Here is a 19300-nt window from a genome sequence, read left to right as displayed (position 1 = left end):
TTCATATTGTATGTTATGTATTATTTTTTTTTTAATAAATTATTGTTATATTCCCCATACAATTGCAGCCCCCCCATTCTGACCCCAATCCCTCCCCTCCCACCCGCGCCCCCTAAAAGTGTCTCTGGTTCATAGTTTTTTGTTGATTTTGATTTCACTTTCTTGTAGTTATTCATTTTCCTGGTCCCTTATTTAAGTTTTCTAGATTCCTGCTATGAGTGAGACCATCCGGTATTTTTCTTTCTTTTTGGCTTATTTCGCTGAGCATGATCCCTTCCAGCGCCATCCATGTTGCTGCAAATTGCATGTGTTTATCTTTTTTGAATGCTGAGTAATATTCCATGGTATATATGTACCACATCTTCTTGATCCAGTCATCTATTTTTGGGCATTTGGGTTGTTTCCAAAGCTTAGCTATTGTAAACAGTGCTGCTATAAACATAGGGGTGCAGGTGTTCTTTGGAATTGATGTTTCTGTGTCCTTGGGTAAATACCTAGGAGTGGAATTGCTGGATCATATGGAAGCTCTATGTTTAGTAGGTCCAGAAATCTCCATACAGCTTTCCACAGTGGTTGGACCAGTTTGCACTCCCACCAACAGTGCAGAAGAGTTCCTTTTTCTCCACACCCTCGCCAACATTTGTTGTTGCTGGTTTTTTTAATATGTGCCATTCTCACTGGTGTAAGATGGTATCTCATGGTAGTTTTGATTTGCATTTCCCTGATGACAAGTGATGTTGAACATTTTTCATATGCCTGTTGGCCATTTGCATTTCCTCTTCAGAGAAGTTTCTTTTAAGCTCTTCTGCCCATTTTTTGACTGGATTATTTTCTTTGTTGTTGTTGAGTCTCATCAGCTCTTTGCAGATTTTTGTGATCAGTCCTTTATCATTAGTGTTGGGTGCAAAAATGTTCTCCCAGTTGGTGGGTTTCTCTTTGTTTTTGTTATTGTCTCTTTTGCTGTGCAAAAGCTCTTTAATTTGATGTAGTCCCAGCTGTTTATCTTTGCCTTCACTATCACTGCTTTGGGTGATGTGTCTGTAAAGATGTCTTTGATGTGCAAATCACGTAGTGTTTCGCCTATATTTCCTTCTATATATTTTATGGTTTCAGGTCTTATGTCTAGTTCTTTAATCCATTTTGAGTTGATTTTTGTGTATGGTGTGAGGTGGTGGTCAAGCTTCATTCTTTGCATGTAGCGACCCAGTTTTCCCAGCACCATTTATTGAACAAACTTTCTTTGCTCCAATGCATATTCTTTGCTCCTTTGTCAAAGATTAGTTGACCATAAATCTGTGGGTTTATTTCTGGATTTTCTATTCGATTCCATTGGTCTGTATGTCTGTTCTTGTTCCAATACCATGCAGTTTTGATGATTATGGCTTTGTAGTATAGTTTGAAGTCTGGGAGTCTGATGCCTCCATTCCTTCTTTTTTTTCAGGAGAGCTTTGGCTATTCGGGGGTTTTTGGTGATTCCATATGAATTTCATCAATAATTGTTCTATTTCTTTGAAGAATGACATTGAAATTTTGATTGGAATAGCATTGAATCTGTATATTGCTTTTGGTAGGATGGCCATTTTAATAATGTTTATTCTTCCAATCCATGAGCAGGGGATGTCTCTCCATTTCTTTGTGTCTTCTTCTATTTCTTTTAACAGTGTTTTATAGTTTTCTTTGTATAGGTCCTTTACCTCTTTTGTTAGATTTATTCCCAAATATTTGATTTTTTTTGTTTCAATAACAAAAGGGATGGTCTTTTTGATTTCTTCTTCTTCAGATTTATTGTTTGTGTATAGGAAGGCTACTGACTTTTGCGTGTTGATTTTGTATCCTGCTACTTTACTGAACTGATTGATGAGTTGAATTAGCTTTTCTGTGGAGTTTTTGGGTTCTCTATGTATATTATCATATCATCTGCAAATAGTGATAGTTTGACTTCTTCTTTTCCTATTTGGATTCCTTGGATGTCTTTCTCTTGTCTTATTGCCCTGGCTAGGACTTCCAGTATTATATTGAAAAGCAATGGTGAGAGTGGACATCCTTGTCTTGTTCCAGATCTTAATGGAATTGCTTTCAGCTTTTCACCATTGAGAATGATACTGGCTGTTGGCTTGTCATAGATGGCCTTTATGATGTTGAGGTATGTTCCTTGTATCCCCAGAATTTCAAGGGCTTTTATCATGAATGGGTGTTGCACTTTGTCGAAAGCTTTCTCAGCATCTATTGATATTATCATATGGTTTTTATATTTCTTTTTGTTGATGTGTTGGATAACGTTGATTGATTTTCGGATGTTAAACCATCCTTGTGCCCCTGGAATGAATCCAACTTGGTCGTGGTGAATTATCTTATGGATACATTGTTGGATTCTGATAGCTAAAATTTTATTGAGGATTTTTGCATCAGTGTTCATTAGGGAGATTGGCCTGTAGTTTTCCTTTTTTGTGTTGTCCTTGTTCGGTTTTGGTATTAGTGTAATGTTGGCTTCATAAAACGTGTTTGGTATTGTCCCTTCCTTCTCAATTTTTTGGAAGAGTTTGTGAAGGATAGGCACTAATTCGTCTCTGAATGTTGGTAGAATTCATTTGTAAAGCCATCAGGTCCTGGGCTTTTGTTTTTGGGGAGGTTTTTATTACCATTTCAATTTCGCTAATTGTAATTGGTCTGTTTAGGTGTTCTATTTCTTCTTTATCTAGCTTTGGGTGATTGTAGAGTTGTAGGAATTTGTCCATCTCCTCTAGATTGTTAAACTTGTTTCCATATAACTGTTCATAGTAGTTACTGATTATTCTTTTGATTTCTGCTGTGTCCGTTGTGATTTCTCCTCTTTCATTGATGATCCTGTTTATTTGTGCTTTCTCCTTTTTTCCTTTGTGAGCCTGGCTAGGGGTTTGTCTATTTTATTGATTTTTTCAAAAAACCAGCTCTTGGTTTCATTGATCTTTTGGATTGTTTTTTAGTTTCAATTTCATTTATTTCTGCTTTGGTTTTTATTATTTCTTTTCTTCTACTGGTTTTGGGGTTTTTTGTTGTTCTTTTTCTAGCTCTTTGAGCTTCGAGATGAGGTTGTTTCTTTGCGTTCTTTCTTGTTTCTTGATGTGAGCTTCTATTGCTATATATTTTCCTCTTATTACTGCTTTTGCTGCATCCCATACATTTAGGATATTAGTGTCCTCCTTGTCGTTCAATTCAAAAAATTTTTTAATTTCTTCTTTGATCTCCTCATTAGTCCAATGGTCTTCCAGTAGTGTGGTTTTTAATCTCCATGAGGTAGGAAAGTTCCTTGCCTTCTTTTTATGGTTTATTTCTAGTTTGATGCCTTCATGGTCAGAAAAGATGGTTGATATGATTTCAATCTTGGTGTATCTGTTGATGTTTGTCTTGTGCCCCAGTATGTGATCGATCCTGGAGAATGATCCGTGTGCGCTTGAGAAAAATGTGTACTCCGTTCTTTTGGGGTTTAGTGTTCTATAGATGTCTGTTAAGCCTAATTGCTCTAGGTCCTTATTTAGAGCTTTGGTTTCTTTACTTATTTTTTGTCTTGTTGATCTATCCATTGTTGATAGTGGTGTGTTGGAGTCTCCCACTACGTATGTGTTTTCTCTGATGTCTGTTTTCAGAGAGGACAACAGTTGTCTGATATATTTTGGTGCTCCTTCGTTTGGTGAGTATATGTTAATGAGTGTTATTTCTTCTTGAAGTATTGTCCCCTTGATCATAATGTAGTGACCATTGGGGTCTCTTTTTATCTTTTTGAGTTTGAAATCTGTTTTATCTGATATAAGTATAGCTGTTCCTGCTTTCTTTTTTGGTCCATTTGCTTGTAGGATTGTTTTCCATCCTTTAACTTTGAGCCTATTTTTATCTTTTGTAGCTAAATGTGTATCCTGGAGACAGCAAAAGGTTGGGTTTTGTTTCTTAATCCAGGCTGCCACTCTGTGTCTTTTTATTGAAGAGTTTAGTCCATTTACATTTAGAGTTAATATTGATATGTTAACATCTGTATTTGCCATTGTGTTTGTCTTTCCTTTGATTTTATTTATTTATTCTTTTAATAACTTTTTTTTTTTTTTTTTTGGCCTTCTTTCATTGTTATTCGTCCCTCTGAGGTTCTGGCTTTAGGATTCCTTGTAGTATTTTTTGGAGTGGGGGTTTAGTTGCAATGAAATTCCGGAGTTTCTGTTTGTCTGGGAAGGTCCATATTCTTTCTTCAAAGAGGAAGGAGAGCTTTGCGGGATAGAGTATTCTTGGTTGGCATCTGTTTTCTTGGAGTCTGTTGACTATGTCCCTCCACTCTCTCCTTGCCCGTAGTTTTTCTTTGGAGAAGTCTGATGTCAGCCTGATTGGTTTTCCTTTGAATGTTATCTGTTTCTTCCCTCTTGCCAGCTTCATTATTTTTTCCTTGTCCTGGATTCTTGGGAGCTTTACTATTATGTGTCTTGCTGTATTTTTCCTTTCGTCGTGGAAGTTTGGTGTTCTTCTTGCTTCTTGTATATCAATTTTCAGCTCCTTCTTCACATTTGGGAAGTTCTCTTCAATTATCTCTTTGAATATTTCTCTGTTCCTACATCTCTCTCCTCTCCTTCTGGTATTCCTATAACTCTTATATTTCCTTTCCTCATGGAGTCAGATAGTTCCCGAAGTCTTTCTTCGTTCTTTTTCCTTCGTACTTCTCTTTCCTTTCTGTTTTGGTTCTTTTTATTTCTGTGTCTTCAAGATTACTTATTCGTTCTTCCATTTCATCTATTCTGCTTTCATTGCTTTTCCCAGAATTCTTTAGTTCTTCCATTAATTCTTTGATCTCCTGCATTTCTTTTACTTCCCTCTTTAGGGACTCAATTTCTTTCTTCTGACCATTGTTTTCCCTCTCTAGGGACTCAATTGCATTCTTCTGATCGTTGATTATTTTTCCCTTATCATTGTTTTCCTTTATGACTTCTGTCAGTTTTTTAATCACGGCAATTTTAAATTCTCTTTCTGGAAGGCTCAGAAATTCTTCCAAGTTATTGTCTTTGCAATCTGGGGGCTGGCTTTCTTTTTGTGGTGTGCTTTTTCTCTGGAGAGTTGCTAGGTTGCGTGTGGTTCTTCTCCTCCCTACTGTCTGTTTTCTAATTTGCCGTATGCGTTGGGACACTGTGTTGTTGGGACTGGCCGGCATCTTGGGTGGGCTTCTCTGTTCCCCTCTGGTTCTTCCAGGAGTCATCTGTCAGTTTCAAGCAGCCTTTAATGGAGAAAGGTCCCTGTTCTAAAATGCCGATGTGGGGACACACTCCCCTGTGCGCCTGGTCTGCCCCGGCGGTGGGTTCCTGCTCCCCTCTGGGCTTGGACTGCAGGCCAGAGGGGGTCTGGCGTGGGCGAACTTCCCCCGCTCACCTCTGGCTCCTGAGGAAGCCTTCTGCAGGTAGTCTTTACTGAAGAAATGTCCCTGTTCTAAAATGGTGATGTGGGACACACTCCCTGCGCGTCTGGTCTCAGGCACACTCTTCTGCGCGCCTGGTCTGCCCCGGCTGTGGGTGCTCGCTCTCCCTGTGGGCTCAGACTACTTGTTCGGAAGGAGCCAGGTGTGGGCTAACTCCCCAGCTGGCCACTAGCTCCTTCAGTAGCCTGTGCTGGGGTCAAGTCGCTAGGTGGCGCCAGAGATCTCTCCTAGAGCCCTTGGGGAGCTGATTTTCCACCCCGTGGGACAGGGAGCAGAGCGGGGATGGTAGGGTACACCTCAACGGCTTTGGGGTGCTGTGTCTGCCTTGTGCCCCACCGTCGTGGGGAACCCACGCCCCTAATTTCGTGCCCCGGGTCTCAGTTCCAAAGCCCTCAGTTCCAGGACGCGGGCTGTAGCCCAGATCAGTGGCGCGGGAATGGCGCCTTTTGAATCCCGCTCCCCTGCCTGGGCGCCTTGTTCCTGCTCACTCAGGGAGGGCCTCCGCCGTCTCCCCGCAAGCCTAGGTCGCAGGCGCGGGACCTGGGCAGCTGCGATCCGGTCTGGATCCGCGCCACTTTCCGCGCAAGCTTACCGGGCGGCCGGGGCTGTGTGCTGGTGCTGGTCTCCTCCTGGGGGGCGGGGCTCTCTGTAATGGCGCCTGGAGCTCACCTCCGGGGCGGATCCTGCAGGGTTCGCCTCAGCTCCCGTTCACGGGGTGTGGTGGCTGCAATAGTTCCTTTCCATTCACAGTCCCGCTTACTGTGTCCGTTTTTCTTGTTGGCCGTTTTGGTTTGTTGTTTTCCTCCTCTCTGCCTGTCGGAGAGTGCCGACTCTGTGGGCGGGGGAGGGGAGCAGGGTTCTGCGCTTCCCTCCCTTCTCGTCCTCTTTTATGGCAACTTTCTTCTTCAGGCAGTTTGCTGGAGTCACCCGTTTATCTTCCGTGTCCCAGTTCTCACTGGGACCTGCCGCTTTTCCTCCCTATTAACTTTTTTTAATGGGAGATCTTACTCGCAGCGTCTCCTCGCCGCCATGTTGCTCCGCCCACTCGAAATATGTTATGTATTATTAAGCCAAGTTCCAATTTCTTGAGAACTTGTGTAATGCAAAACTTTGTTAGTTTACTTGAATTATGCCTTTGAAAGTGCACTTTTTATTCTTTTAAAGCTTAAGTCGAATGTCTATTTCAGATTTTAAATAGGTGCCTTCTTTTTATTTATTTATTTATTTATTTAATAATAAATTTTATTTTTATATTCCCCATACAATTGCAACCCCCCCCATTCTGACCCCAATCCCTCCCCTTCCGCCCCCCACCCCCCAAAAAGTGTCTCTGGTTCATAGTCTTTTGTTGATTTTGATTTTCACTTTCTTATAGTTATTCATTTTCCTGGTCCCTTATTTAAGTTTTCTAGATTCCTGCTATGAGTGAGACCATCCGGTATTTTTCTTTTTTTTTTTGGCTTATTTCGCTGAGCATGATCCCTTCCAGCACCATCCATGTTGCTGCAAATTGCATGTGTTTATCTTTTTTGAATGCTGAGTAATATTCCATGGTATATATGGACCACATCTTCTTGATCCAGTCATCTTTTTTTGGGCATTTGGGCTGTTTCCAAAGCTTAGCTATTGTAAACAGTGCTGCTATAAACATAGGGGTGCAGGTGTTCTTTGGAATTGATGTTTCTGTGTCCTTTGGGTAAATACCTAGGAGTGGAATTGCTGGATCATATGGAAGCTCTATGTTTAGTAGGTCCAGAAATCTCCACACAGCTCTCCATAGTGGTTGGACCAGTTTGCACTCCCACCAACAGTGTAAAAGAGTTCCTTTTTCTCCACACCCTCGCCAACATTTGTTGTTGCTAGTTTTTTTAATATGTGCCATTCTCACTGGTGTAAGATGGTATCTCATGGTAGTTTTGATTTGCATTTCCCTGATTACAAGTGATGTTGAACATTTTTTCATATGTCTATTTGCCATTTGCATTTCCTCTTCAGAGAAGTTTCTTTTTAGCTCTTCTGCCCATTTTTGGACTGGATTATTTTCTTTGTTGTTGTTGAGTCTCATTAGCTCTTTGTAGATTTTTCTGATCAGTTCTTTATCATTAGTGTTGGGTGCAAAAATGTTCTCCCAGTTCGTGGGGTTTCTCTTTGTTTTTGTTATTGTCTCTTTTGCTGTGCAGAAGCTCTTTAATTTGATGTAGTCCCAGCTGTTGATCTTTGCCTTCACTATCACTGCTTTGGGTGATGTGTCTGTAAAGATGTCTTTGATGTGCAAATCACGTAGTGTTTCGCCTATATTTCCTTCTATATATTTTATGGTTTCAGGTCTTATATCTAGTTCTTTAATCCATTTTGAGTTGATTTTTGTGTATGGTGTGAGGTAGTGGTGAAGCTTCATTCTTTTGCATGTAGCAACCCAGTTTTCCCAGCACCAAGATTTTAAATAGGTGCCTTCTTAAGGCTATTAGTATACCTATAAGAACTGCTATAGCTGCGTCATAAAAATTTTAGGTTTTTTTGGGAAATGTTAATTTCTGTGTATTTTATAATATCTGCTATGATTTATTTTACTTATTAGGTAACTTAGAAGTATATTTTAAAATTTCTAAACACGTTATTTTTTCAGTCAATCTTTTTTTGTTTTGATTTTTCATCAAAGACAAATCTGTGGACATTTCCTTAACATTTGCTGGATGACCACTGATAATCTTAACATTAACCTTTTTGGTACAGTGGATTAATTTAAGGTTAGAAGTGATTGAATATCTTAACATATTGTCAATATTGTTTCAGATATTTAACATAAGATACTACTGAAAGTTGTTAAATATCTGTCCATTCCCCTGTGTCTTTCCTTTAGAACTAGTTTATCAAACCATCTCTACCACTTTCCCCTACCTGATAGTTCATATTCTTAGATGAAGTACTTCTAAAACACTTCTAAAGTCTTTCAGAATTTGGTCCACCATCTTACTTACATTTAATTAACATACTAAAATTATTTTTTACTCTCATGTAATAACCAGATAGATTTGGCCTGGTAGATATATGACAGATTTCAAAGACCAAACCAATATATTTTTCTGCCATTAAATAATTTATCTATTGGAAGAATCATATTTCCCCCCAAAAGTCTTATAAAAACTATTTAAAGTTTTTGTTTTGTATTTTATATACTTCTCAGAAAAGCACTTGAGGTAAAATATTTTACTATATTTTGATTTTTCCAAACTCAAGAAAGAAAAGTGAATGTGGATAGGTTAAAATTCATTAGTGTGTGTCTTCATTATTTTTTTAAAGTAATCTTGTAAAAATGACTCCCAGCATAAACGGAATATTGACAGAATACCTTGAGATGTTTTTTACAGGGGTGATTTTTTCTTTGTATCTTTTTAGTCATGATAGGCGAATTTTAATATTAATGTTAATATTCTTCCTGATTTTCATTTTAATGATTAGGGATATGTAAAAGCTCAGTGAAAGTTATAATGCCTTTAGATTCTCTTTCTGATCACTGGCTTTTATGAATGCCAAGTATTCTAAGCATAGGAGCTGCAGTGGTGAGCAAGGACAGATCATTTCCCTATTGTCATGAAACGAGTGAATAAATAAAATCATTTTGGTTTATTTTTATTGTTTTAAAAGATTTTTATTTATTTATGCATACAAGAACTGGGGTGTAGACCAGAGTTGTGGGGGCTGAGAGGATTCACCAGAGACAGAGTGGGGAACAGAACAGTCGGGTTGACTGAAACACGCTGCTGAGGGGAGCAGCTGATGAGACAAGAGAGGTCTGCTGCACCATGTGTGTTATCTCCCTCACTGGGGATTGAATTCATGCTGCAGTGGCTACGGATACTTAATAGCACTGAGACTTAACCTCTTGTGCCACCAGGGAGGCCTGGTTTATTATTTTTTTTAATTTTATTTTTTTAAATATGGTGAGTGAAGGAAAGACAGTGAGTTTGATTATCAGAGACTGAGTTTATAAGTAAAAATTTTAGTCCATTTTCAGAACTCTGTCAACAGCCAGTGTTTGGTATGACTACACTGGTAATTTAGAAAAGTGCTAAAAAAAACCAAGGTGTTTCTTCAAACATCAATAAAATAATGATCCGAATCATTGGAGGCCCTCAAAGAAAAGAGCACTTTGCAGTTAGGAAATTTAAATTCATTGGGAAGTTTTTGTATGGTCGATGTTACTAATATTAAAAACAAAGTTCAAGTCTAGTACCATTAATCTAGTAGCTAGAGAAAGCAGCTTTCTAAAAGATTTTTCTTAATGTGTTATAATAAGCAACATTTGGAGCATTAGTAAAATTCAGTAGCCAAGAAAACAAGATCGTTTGTTATACAGCAAATGCTTCATATCCCATCTTACTTTTGACACTTTTGTCGATGTTCTTTTTTTTCTTTTTTTATAGATTTACTTACTTGTGCATACAAGACTGGGATACAGGCCAGAGGTGTGGGGGGTGAGAAGATTCACCAGAGACAGAGTGGGAAACAGAACAGGCAGACTGACTGAAATATACTGCTGAGGGGAGCAGTGGGCGAGTCAGGAGAGGTCTGCTGCACCATGTGGGTGGCTCCCTGGCCAGGGATCAAATTCGTTCTGCAGTGACTGCAGATAGCTTCATAGGTTGAGTATTAACCCTTGCGCCACCAGGGAGGCCCAGTCAATGTTCTTTTAATGCTATTTGCTTATTAGGTTTTGTTCTTAGCCATATAAAATGATAAAATATTTTAGTTCTTATAGTAGTAACACAGAAAAGGACAAGTACAAATAATGTGATAAATATAATTCTGTCCTAGTGTATAAAATAGCTTATGAGTGTCAAAGGACAGTTTGCCATTCTAGTGTATTTTACAAATCTTTGAACCCGTGTACTATGGTAAAGTATAGTTTTAGTAATAGTATTTTGCATTGTGATTCAGGAAAAAAAAATGAACTCAAACCTATTTCAGAGATGCTTATTGAGAAGGAAGTATTGCAGCTAATTTATAGAAAGGAATGGCCTAGTTTAAGTTATCTTTGAATAGGTTACTAATAATGTCTGTCTGGCATAAAGTTGAAATAGTTTCCTTAATTTAGCAATGTGAACTTTAATTCACACAAACATATTAAGTCTTTTAAAACTGTAGTTGATATGTCATTTTAATGGAAAAATCGTACAAAGCTGACTAAAAGTAGCAATGGAATTACTTATGTTATCTTTTAAAGCATCTCTACTATGTCTTTCCTTTCTCTGTCAGTTCTTGCTTATTCCTTTTCTTACATATTGCCATTTTTCCAAATCTTTCCTGGCTATCTTCATATCAGGATAGAAATTGTACTTATTCAGTGAAACTTAAATTATCCTGAAAATCCTCAACTTGTCTATATTTGAAATACTTGCATGCCTTTAAAAGTTGTTATTTTCATCTCCATCTCTACCAGTACTCTTCCTACTTTATTTTTATCCTTGGCACTTATCACCAAAAGCATTTACTTATTTTCTCTCTACCCCTCCTAAAATTGAATTCCATGAGAATTAGGATTTTTGTTTATTGATGTCTTTATAATGTCTAGAACATCTGGCAGATAATAACTATGCAGAAAATATTTTCTGGATTATCCTGATTTTTGAAGACTTTCTCTTCTTTCAGTTGTATTGCTGGAATTCTTTCTCCATACATTTGAATAGGTTTCTTATCACTTTAGTAACAAATTAAATACCTTTACTAGTTCATTTACATACTTTATCATCGTTAACTCATCCATTAATTTGTTATTCCTTAACAAAGTCATTTATCTTGGGATCATTTATGTAGTCTTTTTCCCATTCTTTAACACATTAATAATGAATATCTTTAAAGTTAGGTAAAGTCTGGAACACCTGGGAGTGACATAATAAAGCTTTAACAATAGCAATCAGTTCTTCTAGCCTCCTGATCTCTCTTATGTCTTGTATATTTTAAAATGTTGCCCATAATATTGGGATAGAGGAATAAAAGTAATTTTTATAAAAATGTAACTAGGATCCTCTGCAGAATCCATAGGATCCAATAGAGATTTTAGAATAATTTGTGTCATTTTAATTTTTATAATTTTTAGCCCCCTTACCTAAAATTAGTGTTTTATACATAATTTAAACTTAATACTTTGGAATAAAAGGTAATTTTTCCCTATTAATGCTAATGTTTAATAACCTTCATCATTTAAAAAAATTATACTTTCTTCTACTTCTTACCCTTCCCAACAAAAATCACTTTGTAGAAGTGAAGAAACTAAAATGTAAGCCTAGGCATTCTGACTGTGCTCCACCAAAGTATACTGTACCAGGTGCTAGGTACCTCTGCACCAGAGTACAATTTTTGTTACTCAAATATAATCAAACTTTATAGTATTAACAAACTGTATTAATTTTGTCATTGATTGATATGGTATGTGGAAATAATATAGGAGACTGCGTTCATCTCAAGACAGAGGGTCAGAGTTAGCAATGAGAGTGAAAAGCAATGAGAGCATGGGGTGACAGTGGGCAGAAAGTGAGGAGCCAGCCAGGTAGAAGAGTGGAGGAAAGAAGTAGTGGGCCATATTAAAGATTTCAGTCCACTTAGATGCTTTCTTATATAATAGTAAGAATGTTACATGGGGGCCTTCCTGGTGGAGCATAGGTTAAAGTCTCAGCACTATTAAGCTATTGCCAGCTGATAGGGCATAAGTTGGATCACTGGCCAGGGAGCTAACACATAAGGCACAGCAGACCTCCCCTGTCTCGGCCGCTGCTTCCCTCAGGAGTGTTTTTCAGTAGAACCACCTGTTCTGCTCCCCACTGTCTCTGGTGAATCCTCTTACCCCTGCACCCTGGCCTAAACCCCAGTTCTTGCATGCATAAATAAAAAAATAAGTAAAAAAGTTACATGGTGAGTCAATAAAATAAATTGCCTTGGAAATATGTTTGCTAGTTAATTCATTAACTTTGACTCACTACCCCCAAAATAAAAGGTGTAAATGAGAATTACATTTTATCTGTGAAGTTTGAGATAAGGCAATTTTTTTAATTTGTTAAAATTTAATCAGAGTATTGCTAACTCTTACTCTCTTTTTATGAGAGTAAGTTTAAAGTTGCTTTCCTTCAAGGCAGGGAAACTAAAAATTAGAATGAATTAGAAATTTATTCCTTTAAGTCTAATTTGCTGTTACATACTTAGCTATAGTATATTCTGTGTTGAGATAACTTGATTTAAATGGAAAACTCATTTATTAAATACCCAAACTCAGTATCTATCCTTGGAGTAAGTGATTATAGCAATTTTTGACATTTATCCTTTTTTTTTTTTTTTTTTGTGGGACCCTCGCTGGCGGCCGGGGAACGAACCTGCACTGCAGAGGCTGCGAGCAGCCTCGCAGGCCAGCACTCAACCGCTACACCACCAGGGGAGACCCTGACATTTATTTATTCTTAATATTTTTTATTGTATTTTTCCAACACAGTGCACAAAATGAGTGGAGTATATACTTTTCTTTAAATGTATGATTATTTTGGATGATAGTTTTTAAAAGAACTAATAAATATGCTTAAGGAAAAAATTAAACTTTCTAATACATATTTACAAAGAATTACACATAAGATATTCTTTTTTTTTTAAAAAAAGATATATTTATACAAGAACCAGGATACAGGCTAGATGTGCCGGAGGGTGAGAGGATTCACCAAAGACAGAGTGGGGAAGAGAACAGGCCTAGTGACGAAATACACTGCTGAGGGGAGCAGCGGGCAAGACAGGAGAGGTCTGCTGCGCCATGTGGGTTTCTCCCCAGCCGGCTGGGATCGAACTCCCACTGCAGAGGCTGCAAACAGCTTCATAGTGTGGCGCTCAACCGCCTGCGCCACCAGGGAGGCCCAAGATATTCTTTTTATGTTGTGATTTTATTATTTGCTTACATCGTTGTTAATTTTTGGACATTATTTGATTTCTCCCCTCAGGTGGAATGTCCTCAAATTACTAACTTTAGGTCATATGTCAAGTGTGCAGCTTTTTTTTTTTTTTAAAGATTTATTTATTTTTATACAAGAGCTGGGGTACAGGCCAGAGGCACAGGAGGGTGAGAGGATTTACCAGGGACAGAGCGGGGAGCAGAACAAGCAGATGACTGAAATACACTGCTGAGGGGAGCAGTGGGTGCGACGGGAGGTCTGCCTTGCCATGTGGGATTTGGTGAGGATCCCAGCCGGCCGGCCGGCCTGCTGGGATCAAACCTGCTTGCTTCAGAGGCTGTGGACAGCTTCACAGCGCTGCGCTCAACACGCTGCACCATCTCTTCTTTGAAGAAATGAAGGAACACATCTTGTGTGTCATTACACAACAGCTCAGGTCCTCATAGTCCATCTCCCCTGTGTCTTATGCTCTTCCCTCCCTTGTTTTCACCCCTCACTTCCTCTCCTCTAAAGTATGTAAGCATTAATTCTAATTAGCCTCTGAGTTCATGCACATATTGACTGTTGGATTTAAGGGATCTGGAATTACACATATTTAAAAAGTAATACAAGTCAACTTTCATGGTTGGTTTTTCACTATTGTTTTAAGTAAAGAATGATTGAGAAATAATTGAATACTTAGAAAATTTATTCCTCAGTTACTACTTAGATATATCTAAGTATGTGTGTAGTGAAAGGCAAATTGTAAAAGATACTCATTTATTTCTATAATCTGGCAAAGATTCAGTATTCTCATATGACCCCCACCAATCCTGTAGTCTTAATTTCTTCCAGACCCTTTCTATCATGTCATTGTTAGTGGTTGTGTAATGGCACACAAGATGTGTTCCTTCATTTCTTCAAAGAAGAGGTAGTGTAAAACAAAAGCTGCATACTTGATATATGACCTAAAGTTAGTAATTTGAGGGCATTTCATCCTTTCTGAATCATACTTAAAGTGCACAAATTATTAGTTACAGCCTATTGAGTCATTACGTAGTCAGCATTACCATATAACAAATATTGGGTATCTTTTACAGGAGACTTTGCAGCAGTTGATCATGATGTCATTGCCAAATGTCTTAATCATTGGCAAAAATCCCTTTTCTGGTAAGTATTAAAATTAGCCCAATGTGATGATAAGTTTTATCTTTTTGTAATACTGTAGTGCTTGTTTACCAAGGTCTTGTTTATTTACATTAGTTCGCAAGGCTTATAGATGTTGGAGCTTATGTTCCATTTTATTTAGAGGAAAAAAAACTTCATTTTAAATTAAGTTCATTATTTATTTATTTTTTTATTTTTAAAGATTTATTTATTTATACAAGCACTGGGTACAGTCAGAAGCGTGGGAGGGTGAGAGAATTCACCAGAGGCAGAGCAGGGAGCAGAACAGGCAGATGGAAGAAGTACACTGCTGAGGGGAGCAGCGGGCGGCAGGAGAGGTCTGCGCACCATGTGGGACCCTCACCTGGCAGTCAGGGATCGAACCGGTGCTGCAGAGGCTGCGGGTAGCTTCACAGCCCAGCGCTCAACTGCTGCGCCACCGGGGAGGCCCAAGTTCATTATTTAAATATGAACTTTAAATATAAGCTATTCCAAACTGATACTTTCCTGTGATTTTCAGTGTCTCATTACGATAGATAATGATGTTATTAGCTTAAAGGAACATAACATTAGACAAGAAGTTATTTTAAAATAATTTCTAAGTTCCTGTTCATATATCTACTACATATCATTGTCACAGTTGTTTGAATCTAAGGGTTTGATTGATAACGTTTTAATTTATGTTAAACTGTTTCTGAATGGAAAGAGGAGAAACAGTTTCTTTGAGCATTTTAATTATTTTCTTCAAAAGTTTCTGCCCTTTATCAGATTTTAAATGTAGCATATTTAGAGTTATAATTTTTGAACAATTGGGGGAAATTAGCAGTTGATTAAGTTTCAACAATATTCTTACAGGTTGAATGTAATCCAAATCAACTCCCACCTGCGCTTCCATCCTTTGTCAAAACAAGAAAAATGAAATTAAAAAAAAAAAATAATCTAAAACCAAGCATCCTAAGGGGTAAATCAGGAGTTTTGGATAGTCTTTGGAGATAGTCTAGGACTTTTGACTACATGAATAAAAAGCTGAAAACATATTTTTTTGTAAGGAACAGAATTACTTTTAATTTCATATGCATTTATTAAGTGTCTACCAAGTTATAGGGACCAGGAATATAAGGAAAATGGTCTGTGTCCTTGAGGATCTTGTGTTTTGGTGAGAGATGTACAGATTACTGGGAAATCATGTAATATTTAGTACAAAATGGAGCTAGATGAAAATGTAAAGGCATATAAAATATGGAACCATTAATTAGTCTTCAAGTTGGCAGATAGTGAGTGTTGGGGACCATTGATGGTTGAGTCAAGGAAAAATACTCAGAAATGTTAGAATTCTGCCTAAAATGTGATTACTAAGTAGGTCACTAGAAGGATGAGTGGGTAGGGAAGAAAGAGATTAATAGGAAGTTAGGTAGGGGAGTGTTATTGTATATTTGGGGAAGGTGATTAGCTGTCCGAGTATGGCTAAGGAAGTAATTTGTTTCATAGAGAGTAAGATACAATGTTTGAAAAGATTTGCATTTCATCATAGACACATGGCCCAAATGTGATTTTTTTGGTTAGTGAAGAAGAAAATTTGAATTGAATGCTGTTGTTACATAATTTATTCTTTACTTCTGCACAGACCATTGATTTTATCCATCTTGGAATATACATTTGTTTTACTAGCCTCACTGTAAAGTGGTATTAAAAGTTTTATCCTCATGAACTTACACAGTGGAAAGCCATTTAAATTTTACAGGTAGATGAGTTATTTATGTGTTTTAGAAAGAAAACGCTAATAAGCCCAAAAAAGCCAGGCCACTTAAGAGTCATTTTGGCTGACTTGTGACATTTCTCTATGTCAGTAGTTCTTAATTTGCTAAACTGGTGTAGTATAATCATTTATGGAGAAGTAGTGGATTTATAATTAGCATAATTATTACATGTTGAGGCCTATTTTATCTGTATTGTAATTCTTCAAAATTTAGATCCTTGCCTATTTCATCTGCTATTACCATCTTGCTCACATCTTGCTTTTTTAAAAAAAATTTTTTTAAAAAAGATTATTTATGCATATAAGAGCTGAGGCACAGGTCAGAGGTGCGGGAGGGTGGGGGGAGGAGGGGATGAGAGGATTCACCAGAGAGAGAATGGGCCACAGAACAGGCAGACGGACTGAAATAAACTGCTGAGAGGGAGCAGTGGATGAGACAGGAGAGGTCTGTTGCACCATGTGGGTTGTTCCCTGGCTGGCTAGGGATTGAACTCGTGCTACAGAGGCTGTGGATTGCTTCATAGTGCTGTGCTCAACCCCTTGCACCACCAGGGAGGCCCCTAAAATTTTATTTTATATATGTTTTACATTATTCTTCATTTTTGTACAGTGTATGCTTTCTCCTCTCAGGTGTAGCCCCCATGAAATTCCCACCACCCATTCACCCGTGTACCATCACTATAGTCCCTTGTGTCCTTCCCACCCCTGTTTTGATCCTTCTCCCTCCTCTTTTCTGTGGAATTAGACCTGCTTTTCAAAAATTCTCCACTGTATAGACTTCATCCTTGGGTCAAGTTGTTGTGAATGTTACTTCTATAAATGATTTTGCCAATACAAGAAAAAGTTAAACTACAGTAAAACTGTTTGTATTTCAGAACAAGGCACTGAAGAAGTTAAAAAGTTGCTTTTACTTTTACTGGGTTGTGCAGTTCAGGTAAGTTAAAATATTTATATTTTCATGGTAATAACTTCTTAGTGTGCTTTTTCGGGTTTTAGTTTTTAAAAGGCTATATATTTCTACAGTCTGTTAGAAATTTTAAAATAGCCATAGTCAGCGTAAGAGGATTTTGAGGGGAAAAATTTCAAATTTTAGTTTCATTATCATTTAAAATCTTTAATTTTTTTTCTTATTCTGAGCCTTCTAGTGGACCCGAGTTTTTCAAGTATCCAGGAAATAACTTCATAAAAGCCTCTTCTGAAATATCTTTACAATTTATGCATACATGTGTGTTATAGAATGGGAGGGGAATTAACAATAACATGAAGAAGGGTATTATCAGAAAACCTCTGTAAGATACCATTTCTGATACAAAGTAGGAACAGAAGAATCATATTTTTATTATAATCATTGATCAAAAAAGGACTATATATTAAAAACCCAGACTCCCAAGACATTTGTCATAGTTAATTTTATACATATTGCTAAGTAAACTGGAGAATAAAGATTTTTTTAAGATGTTTAGAGAGAGCTGGTTAGCGTGAAAGTAATGTTGAAGGGAAGAATTTATTAACATTGTAACTTTTTTTTAAGTTAAGGGGAATAGTAGAAAAAGCCAATATATAAGTATATGTTAACAATGTTGAAGGAATAATGAGTGAAGAGTGACTAGAGTCGGGGGGAAAAATCTAGCAGTAAGTTTGGAAGATGTCCACGACCCAGGATGGCAAGTTTGAGAATAAAGAAAGAATAAATACAAGCCAGTTTATTTTTTTTGTAGCAAGAGAAGATAGCTTTTATCAATTATAGAAATCAAATCAGAGGAGTAGGAATGTGCAGAAGTCCTATATTGTGGGGCCTGTTTCCCTGCAGTACCTCCCCATTGCTGAAGAAGAAAATTGCCTCAGATTCTTCAAGATTAATATATTCAAAAAGGAAATAGGAAAAATAATAATCAAAAATCTTGTGAAAAAAGTAGGAAAACCACAAAACATGCTAATCACCAAGGAAGACAACTCTTCAGAAGATATACCACAGGGAACAGAAAGAAATCCTCAACCATCTAAAGATGATGTAAGCTTGGAAACAGAAGGAAACCTTAGTGGAGGGCTGACTCAAACTGGCCAGGGATTTAGAGATGACAATCCTGTTAGATATTTGGACCCTAAAGAAATGGTAAGAGTAGATGAGTTGAAAGACTTAGGGAAGAGATGAGAGAGTTAAAAAACAAGTTTGTGATGATGCATTGAAATCAGGCATTTATGTTAGCTGTCCTTATACTGTGTGCTTGAGGCCTTGAATTTTTTTTTTTTTGGTCTGATATTAAACTCTAGCCCCTACTTTCTTTCAGCATTTTCTGATGTAATTTTGACCTCCGTTTCACTTTTAATCATCTGGTGGAATTTTATTTTAGTTTATATTCTCCAGTTTATATTAGATGCTAGTTTTCTTGTAACTAGCATCTCATTGGATTTTGACCCATTCTCCAAATCTATTTTTCAATTGGGAATTTTCACACATATTCATGAAAAGATGTTTGTTCCATAAAGTAAGGCCTAACAATTACATGTGTAGGATAAAATTCCAGTATCGTGTGTGTGTAGAATTTTGTTTTTGCTTATATATTTCTTAAAGAACAAGTGACAAAAACCAAGATTTTTTTTATTTTTTAAGAAAATAAGCAAAGACACAATACGATCATCCTAACCCTCAATGTCCATATTATTACAATTTTTATAGAAATGGGTAGAGATAGCTAGATGTCAGACTTTTACATGAAATGAGTTTGTCAAGAAAAATAGAAAAATAATCTTTACACACACACACAGAGACATTTTTGGAGTCATAGCAGGATATTTTTCTTTTCTCTTGAAAGCACTTGAGGCTTGCATCTTTTGCAGTGTCAGAATGGCAGATCTGCCTAGGAAGGAGGAGGGATCCAGTTTTGGACAGTATTTGTTCATTGTGTATTCTTAAAATGTTAATGGCCTGATTTTTAAGAAGTGTTTCCTCCATAGCATGTACTATTGTAAAGGACAGGAAGAGAGATTTTTGAAAAAAAGATACAAGGCTTAAGGAGTTAAATTTTTGAGACAGACTGAAAAACAGTAATA

General features: G+C 37.3%; 1 protein-coding gene across 1 annotated transcript in view; it reads left to right on the top strand.

Moving 5' to 3' along the window:
• The window catches only part of CCDC88A (coiled-coil domain containing 88A), a 154918-nt gene that overhangs the window by 23651 nt on the left and 111967 nt on the right, over positions 1 to 19300 (top strand). Inside the window, exons 4-5 of the mRNA XM_054687742.1 lie at positions 14367 to 14496; positions 17125 to 17183. Of these exons, the coding sequence (XP_054543717.1) occupies positions 14367 to 14496; positions 17125 to 17183 (189 nt within the window). The remainder of the gene's footprint in view (positions 1 to 14366; positions 14497 to 17124; positions 17184 to 19300) is intronic.

Source organism: Talpa occidentalis, unplaced genomic scaffold, assembly GCF_014898055.3.
Source record: "Talpa occidentalis isolate TD23 unplaced genomic scaffold, MPIMG_talOcc4v2.1 talOcc4.5, whole genome shotgun sequence".
NCBI lineage: Eukaryota > Metazoa > Chordata > Mammalia > Eulipotyphla > Talpidae > Talpa > Talpa occidentalis.
This window is presented reverse-complemented; position numbering and strand designations above follow the sequence as displayed.